Source organism: Triticum urartu, unplaced genomic scaffold (assembly GCF_003073215.2).
Source record: "Triticum urartu cultivar G1812 unplaced genomic scaffold, Tu2.1 TuUngrouped_contig_10007, whole genome shotgun sequence".
NCBI lineage: Eukaryota > Viridiplantae > Streptophyta > Magnoliopsida > Poales > Poaceae > Triticum > Triticum urartu.
Window position 1 is genome coordinate 2,532 of NW_024110833.1, and position 11,656 is coordinate 14,187.

The window sequence follows — 11,656 nt, forward strand, 5'->3', positions numbered from 1 at the left end:
TTTGACTTGCAGCTGTGAGAGATTCGACGGCCGGGTTGCGCTTGGTCACGTGTCGTGTGCGACAGGTGCCACAGAGACCAGATCGAATCAAATTGAATATCTTTGGTCTCCCTTCACTGAAAGATCAAATCAAATCCTGCTCATTTCACCTCCCGTTCTTGGTTGTACTGCCTGATCTGTGTCTGTGTACGCCTGCTGGTGCCACTTGGAGTTGGACCAGCTCGTTGTACTGTGGCTGGTGTCGCTACCAACCTACCTTTTTTCTTTTCTTTTGAGAATCGCTACCAACCTACCGAGACTAGATTATCTGGTGTGGGCTCTCCATCGGCATTGGTTGTATAAACAGAACTTGATCAGTTAATAAGCCACAAGTGATTTCTCAGCAGTGCTACACGGGCATGCAGAACAAAGAAGCAAACTGGGTATAGGGTAGTTTGATGCCAATGAAATATCAGTGAAGCGGCAAATTGCTATTCTTGGCTCCCATTCAAATTTCAGCACAAGAACAGATATAACAGTGTGCAGATACAAAACTTTAGCACTTGACTTCAGTTAATAACAAAAGAAAAATATAACAGTGTACAGCTATAATCTAAAGGTTCATGTAGAAGCGCCAACTAAACCCGTTTACCTAAAGAATAGTACTCCCTCCGTAAACTAATATAAGAGCGTCTAAACGCTCTTATATTAATTTACAGAGGGAGTAGAAGGGAAGAAACAAGTGGCAGAACAAAAAAATGGAACACATTGCCTTGAGAAGAAGCAACATACGAGCACCTCTGGACAGGAGCTCACCACAGCACAATCTTGCTAGTTAAGTAAAAAATGACACCATAATGGGCTAGTCTACACACAAGTGACAATTTGGGGGAAGAGAAGAAACACATAACCATCGCAAAACAACCAAGACGGAGGTCATGTGTCCGCAAGAACACATCATTACATAGGATAAATGGCAGTGTAGCCCCACATACGTGTAATCTGATACCACACTCTTGACAAGCAACCAAATTATAGCAAAGAAAATTGCAGTCAAGGGAGAATATAATATATTCCCTCCGTCCCATAACATAAGAGCATTTTTGACACTACGTGTAGTGTCAAAAATGCTCTTATGTTATGGGACGGAGGGAGTACAATTTAGTACCAATAAGAAAAATGGGAAACGGGGAACTGACTGACCTTGGATTCGGGGTAAATGAAATAATCAAAGACAAGCTCTTTTTTTGCCTTAACTGACTGACCTTGGATTCAGAGTAAATGAAATAATCAAAGACCAGCTCTGGAGGGGAGCTCTCGAAAGCACAATCTTTTTTTCTTTTCTTTTTTGCGGGTGTCCAAATCACAATCTTGCAAAAAATAAGTCTACGCACAACACAATTGACAATTTGGGAGAAGAAAAGAAACACATAGCCATTCCAAAACAACCAGAGCATTAGACGGCTGTCATGTATCAGCAGATCGCTACATAGGATAAACTACAACCAAATCACAACTGATAAATGATACTCCTACTAGAGTAGCTTACATACTCTATCGGTCCACTCTATAGTCAGTGAGTAACCTGATACCACGTACTCTGCCAAGCAACCAAATTTTAGCAGTTTTTTATCAGTAAATAATTAGCAGCAATAGAGGGGGAGGGGGGGAGCTGGCTCACCAGTCACCATGGACTCCGGGTAGGCGACCGCGTAGGGGGTCTGGAGCCTGTTCTTGAGCATGGCGATGCTCTCGTCCAGCGCCTGCATCTCCCGGGGCGAGAACGGCGTCCGGTCGATCAAGTCCTGGATCCCTTCTTCCACGGAGGCCTTGGCCTGCAGCTTGTTGGCCAGCATCCGCGGGTTGACGAGGCGGACGGCGCCGGAGTCAACCATGGCCTTGAGCTTGACGGCGGCGTTGATGGCCGCGTCCGGCTTGAGTTGGCAGCATGGGACATCCTCCCCCTTCTCCATGGACCTCTGGGAGGACAACAGCAGCTGCTCCACGTCGTCGAGGGTGGTGACCGAGTGAGGCGTGGCCGCCATCGGAGGAGCCGACGGAGGGGGGAGAGTGGGAAGGGAGGAGGGGATCTAGGTCTTTGTTTTCTTCAGGGGAGCAAGAGCGAGTGACAGTGAACTTAGGGAGCAACTAGTTAACCAGCGCTTCTTCGGGAGCTTCACAATGATCAACGCCACTTGGCGCGCTCTCAGTCATTTGCCACGTGTCGCGCTCTAGACGTTTCCTTCGGATTTTATTTTTTTAATTTTTTTCGCATGCGTTTTCGGCTTTTTAAACAATTTTTTTGTTTTTTTCGACGTTTTGGTTTTCCCCCTGTGTTTTTTAGTTTTTCGATAAAAAAAATTCGAAAAAAAAATTTTGCGCGAAAAAAACGTGTTCTTTTTCCTTTCGCGAAAGTCACGGTTTTTCTTTCGCGAGAGGCACGGTTATGCTTTATCGAGAGTCACGGCCGTGTCTTTCGGAAACGAAAAAAATGCGTTTTCTGTTTTTTTTCTTTCGCGAGAGTCACGGTTTTGCTTCCGCGAGAGTCACGGCCGTGCCTCTCGGAAAGGGAAAACGAAACGCGTTTTCTGTTTTTATTTCTTTCGTGAGAGTCACGGTTTTGCTTCCGCGAGAGGTACGGTTGTGCTTACGCGAAAGTCACGGCCGTGCCACTCGGAAAGGGAAAAAATACGCGTTTCTGTTTTTCTTTCTTTCGCGAGAGGCACGGTTGTGCTTTCGCGAGAGTCACGGCCGTGCCTCTCGGAAATGAAAAAAAGACGCATTTTCTATTTTTTTTCCTTTCACAAGAGTCACGGTTTTGCTTCCACGAGAGGCACAGTTGTGATTTCGCGAGAGGCACGGGCATGCCTTTTTCGGAAAGGGGAAAAATCGTGCTCCCGGTTCGGTTTTTTCACCCGGTTTTTTTCGTGAAAAAAAATTCGTCAAAACCTATCAACATGGGATCTAGTTTTGAAGATCTCGACGCGAGGAATCCAATGGTGAAAACGGTTCGAGATTTGGACGCACAGTTTAAGAGATAAAACATTTTGAATAAACGGATCTACGAAAAAAGGGAAAACTCCCAGGTTGCAACAAGTGGAGCGCTGCATGTGCGCCACTTGTCGTGACCTGGGAAAGTGGAATGTTCTTTGCAACGAGTACTTCTTAATTAGTGGTTTCGGTGAACTTATCTGTTGGGCGATGGGGAACTGAATGTGTCGGCCGGGCCGCAGTGGATTGTGGTTGTGTGCCAAAAACTGCTGTGTGGGGCCACGCTGGCAGCTCTGTCACAACAAGCCGATACAATTTTAGGACGAAAATATAAATTTTCTAAACTTTAATGTGGGCATGTTTTTTAAAAAATACATTAACTTTTAGAACGGAAATATATATGTTTTACACATGAACATTTCTCAATTACACATGCAAATTTCATTTCATATATGCCGAAAACAAATCTATGCACATGAACAATTTTTCATTTTCCTCGGCATACTTTTCCAATTTTTTAAATTGTATTTTGACAACATTTTAAAGGAATTCATAAATAAACTAATTCACAATTGAAAATACACGGTCTTGATGGGTCATTCTTTGTTGCTTTCTCTTCTCGGTTCTCACATGACAGAAATTTGAAACGCTCAAGGCCCAAGAAGCGATGGTTGGGCTTATCAACACAAAAATGAGCTCCTATGTTTACGATGATGGACTCACTATCCCATGAAGAGTTTGTAAGATTGGCGATGATCTTATGGGCCATCTGGTGGATGAGGAGGAAAGCTATTCATGAGGGGGTCTTCCAGAGCCCACTTTCTATCAACTTGTTTGTGGAACGGTTCATATAGGAGTTGGAAGAAATATCTAAGAAACCCAACAATGAGCAACCAACTGGAATCATGAGGACGGTGCCAAGGCGCATGTTAGCACCTCCAACGGGCTTTGCAAAGATTCATTTTGATGCTGGTCTATCTAGATGAGGTATCGGAGGGACTGCGGCTGCAGTATGCCGAGACTCTGAGGGAAATTATATCGGGTCTTCATCACTTGTTATACACGGTGTCAGGGATGTTGCAACTCTTGAGGATATTGCATTTAGGGAAGAACTATCTCTGGCAGATGATCTCCTTCACAATGTTATGGTACCCACAGATTCAAAGCAAGTTGCGAGTGACATTCTCAATGGAAGCAGCGGGAATTGTGGAGAAATAATAGTCGAGATAAGGTTAAGAGCGCGGGAATTTAGTTGCACTTTTCATTTTGAAGGTCGGGCATCAAATCGTGAAGTCCATTTGCTGGTCAAGTTTTCTCATTCGTTAGATCAAGGACGCCGTCGCCATGTGTGGTTGGCCAACCCCATGATTCTTCTTTTAACCAGTACAGATGCAGACACTCATACATACGCACATACACTCACTCCTATAAACGTATGCACACATACCCTACTCATACGAGCACCTTCGGAAGACTGGGCCGGCACATTATCTTGTGATTGACAAAGTCGTCACAGATGCCTTCATCACTTGTTATACACGGTGTCAGGGATGTTGCAACTCTTGAGGGTATTGCATTTAGGGAAGAACTAGCTCTGGCAGATGATCTTCTTCACAATGTTATGGTACCCAAAGATTCAAAGCAAGTTGCAAGTGACATTCTCAATGGAAGCAGCGGGAATCGTGAAGAAATAATAGTCGAGATAAGGTTAAGAGCACGGGAATTAAGTTGTACTTTTCATTTTGAAGGTCGGGCATCAAATCGTGAAGTCCATTTGCTGGTCAAGTTTTCTCGTTCGTTAAATCAAGGACGCCACGTGTGGTTGGGCCAACCCCATGATTCTTCTTTTAACCAGTACATATGCATACGCTTATACATACTCACATACACTCACTCCTATAAATGCATGCACACATACCCTACTCATATGAGCACCTCCGAAATACTGGGTTGGCACATTATCTTGGGATTGACAAAGTCGTCACAGATGCCTTCGTAGTCGACAGGAAAGTCTCCTTCCACTGAACTCACATCGCCGGAAGACCTGAAATAAATTCAGAAAAATGTGATCACCAATGTCAAGTTTAAGACTTCAACTCTGCTAGTGCGCCGGATATACAAGTGTCTTTCTAACCATCCGTCACAGATTGGTTCGCCTTTATGATTATTCATATATCCCAAACTAGTCACGGAGTATGTTAACTTTCAGTAATAATAAAGCTTGGTACTTCTAGAAAAAAAGTTATAACGCTAAAATTTATCTGACAAAATATAATGCTAAGATTCTAAAAAAAGAAGCTAAGATCCAGTATCTTGTTTCAGTGAACACCAGATGCTTGACTACTATGGCCACACGCTCATAGTACGTGCACATGCTGCAGAAGGATAAAGATGTGAAATGGAAACAGCGGTGAAACAATCGTCAGATCCATCTAGACGTGGCCTTGTCGCGGCCATGGCATCAGCCGTGTACCAACAGGAGCAGCTGCATTTTGAGGTTACAGTTGGTTCTTAATGTCAGGTCTGATTGCCCAGTGAGTGAATAAGGCTAACGTTTGATTGCATTCGTCAGGACTCCGTGGCCCAATGGATAAGGCGCTGGTCTACGAAACCAGAGATTCTGGGTTCGATCCCCAGCGGAGTCGACTTTGTGGAAACCTTCACTTTTTTAAAGAGCTATTTTTTGGGTTCACCAAAACACGCCGTCCACTGCCCGATATAATACTCGCCTGACCCGTAGTTATCCTTATCTTCTATCGCAACCACTCATTCGCTTTGCCTTCTTCATCGTCAACCAGGACTATTCTTTCCAAACTTTTTCCCCACACTAGGCGTTGACCGTTATTGCCAACTCCTACAGTCTTGAGTTAAGTTTGAAATAAACCTTATGATTGTAGAGCTCGACAAAAATAAACCCTCACGTCAAAAAACAGTCGCTTTGCCTTCTTCGTCGTCAGCCATGACTATTCTTTCCAAAAAAATCCCCACACTAGGTGCCGACCTCTGTTGCCAACTCCTATAGTCTCCTACCCCGTTGCAACAAGCCGGCTAGTGCCATCTTGCATGCCCTACAGCCTCTCGAAGCTATTGCAATTCCACGTGAGGAGACGATGTCTGCTGCAAACTCGGGAGACAAGCCACCACATGGGGCGGTGTTGCAAGTTGCAAGATAGCCGGCACACATGGAATAGTGTTGCAAGTAGTAGTGGGTGGGCTGCGAAGCTGGCCGCCCACGAATCAATGCTACAAGCGTTGAGCGCGGATGCTGCAAAGGTGGACGATGATGTGCCAAGGGAAATGGCTTGCGCTCCGGCGTCCATGCTATAATGGGCAGGACGAGGTGCTGACCGTTATTGCCAACTCCTACAGTCTTGAGTTAAGTTTGAAATAAACCTTATGATTGTAGAGCTCGACAAAAATAAACCCTCACGTCTAAATCCCTGAAATCTATACCCTAACCTTGCATATCCCGGTCATTTTGAACCTTTTGGCGTTTCTAGGAGAGGATTTGGTGACGTGGCACTCGGAGGCTGGGATTGTTGACTCTGACTGAAGTAATGACTGCCACGGCGGCTTTTCCCCCCCGCTAGGTGCAGCGAAGTAGCTTTGCCTTATCAAATATAATCATTTACTAAATATATATGTATGGTGGGTTTGTATTCCTTTTTCATCAGATTGTTGTCAACAAGTGCTCATATGAAGTATGCACTGGAGCGATGGTAACTTGCGTGACACACTTTCAGATAGCAGCATTGATTCACCCGGTGGACGATGATGTGCCAAGGGAAATGGCTTGCGCTCCGGCGTCCATGCTATAATGGGCAGGACGAGGTGCTGACCGTTATTGCCAACTCCTACAGTCTTGAGTTAAGTTTGAAATAAACCTTATGATTGTAGAGCTCGACAAAAATAAACCCTCACGTCTAAATCCCTGAAATCTATACCCTAACCTTGCATATCCCGGTCATTTTGAACCTTTTGGCGTTTCTAGGAGAGGATTTGGTGACGTGGCACTCGGAGGCTGGGATTGTTGACTCTGACTGAATTAATGACTGCCACGTCGGCTTGCTCACCTGCGAGTTCTCTTTCTTCAAGAGCTATTTTTGGGGTTAAAATAAGAAATTGTTCTCTCTCAACTTTTTGCCTTCTCACTCTCAGATAAGAAAAGTTTGGTTAAGATAGGTGCAGCGAAGTAGCTTTGCCTTATCAAATATAATCATTTACTAAATATATATGTATGGTGGGTTTGTATTCCTTTTTCATCAGATTGTTGTCAACAAGTGCTCATATGAAGTATGCACTGGAGCGATGGTAACTTGCGTGACACACTTTCAGATAGCAGCATTGATTCACCCATATTGACTTTTTTTTATAAGTTCATTTTCCATACATATCTTCTTCTTTTTTCTTTTTTCTTTGGTCTTGTGATGTCGTTGATGTTTAGCCGGAAGGAGTCTGCAAATGTTATTTTAATTATCATGATGATGGAAATGTATTAGTCTTAGTGTGTGGTCTTTCCGTCTTTGTAACTATTTTTTGCACTATTGAACTATTAATCATTTATATATTGTGGGCTCCATGGCATGCAAATTGAATTGAGAACTTTATGGTATATTGTTTACGGGGGGGGGGGGGGGGGGGGGGTCTTGTGCCATGCTTATTGGGCTAGGGATATTGTGATTTTTTTCTTTTGTTGCAACACATGAACAATTACCTAGTACAAATAAAATCAGGGGGGCTGACAGCCACACATGACACATGGCACCCCAAAGTAAGGGTAGCACAAGCTTTGAACAATCAGAGCATGCTAGTTGGCCCACCAAATCGCACCGTCCACCACCCGATATAATACTCGTCAGACCCCTAGTTACCATTATCCTCTACCGCAACCACTCATTCGCTTTGCTTTGTCTAAAAATACTCATTCGATTTGCCTTGTCTCAAAAAAAACATTCGCTTTGCCTTCTTCGTCGTCAGCCATGACTATTCTTTCCAAAAAAATCCCCACACTAGGTGCCGACCTCTGTTGCCAACTCCTATAGTCTCCTACCCCGTTGCAACAAGCCGGCTAGTGCCATCTTGCATGCCCTACAGCCTCTCGAAGCTATTGCAATTCCACGTGAGGAGACGATGTCTGCTGCAAACTCGGGAGACAAGCCACCACATGGGGCGGTGTTGCAAGTTGCAAGATAGCCGGCACACATGGAATAGTGTTGCAAGTAGTAGTGGGTGGGCTGCGAAGCTGGCCGCCCACGAATCAATGCTACAAGCGTTGAGCGCGGATGCTGCAAAGGTGATGTGCAAGGGAAATGGCTTGCGCTCCGGCGTCCATGCTATAATGGGCAGGACGAGGTGTTGCAAAGACATCGTACGAGGGTGGCAGGATGCCTGTTGCTCTAAGCAGTGAAGCAAGCTATTGCGGAGATGGTTGGAGACCCAAAAGAGCGGGCAATTACTTACAAAGTCCTAGTACAACAAATCAAAGAAAACAAAGGATCTCCAAGTGAGTACTTCATAAGAAGGTTCACATTGTGCGTTATTAGTCGCCTACTATGTCTAACTATAAAATCATAAGTCAGTTGAGATTACATGAACGTTATGTTGGACGAAAATGATATAAATAATATAATATGGGCAACCATGATACTTGATCCCTCATTGAGAGCTCAAAGCAATACAAGATCAATAAACAAACAAATTTTGTTGGTAACCTCACTCTCTTAGAGGGAATACATAATGACTAATTATTTCTATGTGGATAAAGTTAAACACAGTATAGACATAGATTACTCTCCTCGTCAGAAGCTTTTGATTTGGTACTGGGACAAGGATAAAGTGGCAAAGAGGGAGAAGGCCCACTTTGCAGAGGGAGATGTATGTAAATGATTTGCTACATGTCCACTGCCACGGAATTGAGTTTTACTTTGTTTACTACAACATACTAACCATTCATCTCATGAGTGATGTGGAGTATGTACTACACAGAGCTGTCCATGCCATCAATGGAGTACGCACAATCTGAAGCCTATTTATTGCATTTTCATACTACAAAACTTATTCTAACTATATTCATCCTTCTATATGCACGGCCGCATATTGCAAAAAAAAATACAACTATGCAAGTAATAGAACATAAAATCACTCAAAAATACATGGACGAACATAAGTACTTCAAGCCACTTGTTGATGGTTTAGCTGACATTGAACTCAATACAAACCTGACCAACAGAACACTACTCCGTGTTGTCAAGTGAACAAAGGTAAATTCATATTCACAAATACACAGTTTATCTTGCACATTTGTGTGTGAAATAAAGCACCCCTTATTTCCAATGCAGGATAAAAGGTTCGTTCTGCCCGACATACCAGATTAAGAATTTCAAGTTCTTTAAAAGATATTCTGCTTATCTACTAGTGTGGCTCAACGCATGTTAACCACTCATTCTCCTTTATGTAGAAGCTTTTGTAAGAAAGGTGACAAGTGCACATGACACAAGGGAGCACACGAAAGACATGATGAAGAGGAAGGGGAATCTACCAAACATGGCAGTGACACACCTGCCAAGCGACAGTGAGGTCTTCAAGCACTAAATCGTCATCTGCAGAAGAAGATACAACACATATAGATGAGGATGAAACATTAATGCCAATGGGACACTGCGTCGGTCAATCACAAAATAAACCTCTTTATTCATTAAGGAAGATGGGTATTCCTACTATGACCATGGAAAGAGTCACCTTCGTGGTATGTCACACACATCTTTCTATAGTTTGTCAAATGGATAAATCCACATGCTAAGTGCGGGTATGAAAGAAACACTAGAATGGGTAAACAACCAAGATGATAAAATGCCTTAGGTTAATTTTTCAAACATGCACTTACTATGTGGATTTATCCATGTTAAAAGTATAAAAATAGCAATGCTATATAACTGGATGATAGACAACGATGTGTGCAACATACCACAAGTTGTCTCTTTTCATGATCATAGCAGGAATACTCATCTTCCTTCTTGACAAGTGTTAAGAGTACGGCGCCCTCCTTCTAGCAGCCACATAACAATAAGAGAGATTGATTTCCTGTCTGAGCGGCGCAACGTCCCATAGGCATTAATGTTTGTGGTATCCTCATCAGCTAGATGTGGTGTATCTCTTCTGCATATGGCGAATTAATTTCTGAAGGCCCTCGTTGCCGCTTGGCAGGTGTTGTTATCATGTTCGCTAGATTCTCTTCCTCTTCATCATGTCTTCTGTGTGGTCCCTTGTGACATGTACACTTGTCACACTTCCTAGAAAAAGGCTTGTACGTAAAAAAGAACGAGTGTTTAACTTGCAGTGAGCCGCACTAATAGATAAGTAAAGTATCTTTTAAATAACCTAAAATTTCTTCATATGGTATGTTGCATCTATTATCATGCATGGGAAATAAGGGTGGTCTCTTTCACACAACAATTTGCAAGATAAATTTGTGCATTTGTAAATATGGCTTTACCTCTAAACAAAGTAGAGTTATGTTGGTCAGATTTGTATTGAGTTTAATGTCAGTTAAACCATCAACAAGTGGCTTGAAGTATTTATGTTTGTCCGTGTATTCTTTTTGGGTGATTTTATGCTCTATTAATTGCATAGTTGTACGAATTTATTGTAATACGCGGCCCTACAGAAGGATGAATACAGTTAATACGTGCAATAACTACTTCATTGCTGGCACGCAAAGATCTGTGTAGTATATTCTCCACATCACTCATTAGCTGCTCAATAATCTACTTCAAAAAATACAAGATGAATGGTTAATATGTCATAGTAAAGAAATTAAATCTCAATTTTGTGGCAGTGGATATGTAGCAAATCATTTACATACATCTCCCTCCGCAAAGCGAGCCTTCTCCCTCTTTGCCACCTTCTCCTTGTCCTAGAACTAAATCAAAGGCTACTACAGAGGAGAGTAATCTATGTCTATATTATGCAGAGCGAGGTTACCAATAAGATTTCTTGTTTAGTGCTTTATGCTCTCAACGAGGTTATAAGGGTCAGGTTTACCCAATCTATACAAATTATGGTTCATGCAATCTGAACCGACTTCTGACTTTGTAGTTGGGCATAGTACGCGACTAATTGTGCACAATGTGAACCTTCTCATGAAGTGTCCATCTGTAAGTAATTGCTCGCTCTTTTGTTGGAATTCGCCCACAGGATCGATCACATCAAATCATGATGAACACACACACGATAAAACTTTTGCCAAAGGCACGTGTCGTGCCTCTCTTTTTTCTCTTTTTATTTTCTCCTTTTTTTCTCTGCGATGTTACATTGTACGTCTAGGCTGTGCATATATATATGCAGCAACCCAGACACCGGACTAGGCTAATAACCCAGACACCGGACTAGGCTAAAATACTACCTAAACACGCTGGACACATATACTAGCCATAACCGGACTCCTACTACTTGACGCACTATTAGCACACCCGGAAACCTAATCTAACTAGCCAGAACTACTACTAGCTCTCCTCACGCGACTAGAGGACCCAAACTTTTACATAAACCAGATGACTAATCAAGATTACTCTAACATTTTCTTCCTAATCTTGATTCTTTGTTTTTGTGCTTCTTTGATCTTGACTCGTTGACGATTCACCCCTTGTCGACTCCTCAATCTCGCACCACGACAAGTTAAATTGATAGG

General features: G+C 42.9%; 1 protein-coding gene and 1 non-coding gene across 2 annotated transcripts; one reads left to right on the forward strand and one right to left on the reverse strand.

Moving 5' to 3' along the window:
• Positions 1-1,466: 1,466 nt before the first annotated feature.
• Positions 1,467-2,061, reverse strand: LOC125526416. The gene has a single exon (XM_048691131.1). It carries the CDS (start codon positions 2,022-2,024, stop codon positions 1,623-1,625), a length of 402 nt encoding a protein of 133 aa, XP_048547088.1. The 5' UTR covers positions 2,025-2,061; the 3' UTR covers positions 1,467-1,622.
• A 3,481-nt stretch (positions 2,062-5,542) lies between these two features.
• TRNAR-ACG lies at positions 5,543-5,615 on the forward strand. Its single transcript has one exon. It is a non-coding gene; the product is annotated as a tRNA-Arg (tRNA).
• The last annotated feature ends 6,041 nt before the right edge of the window (positions 5,616-11,656 follow it).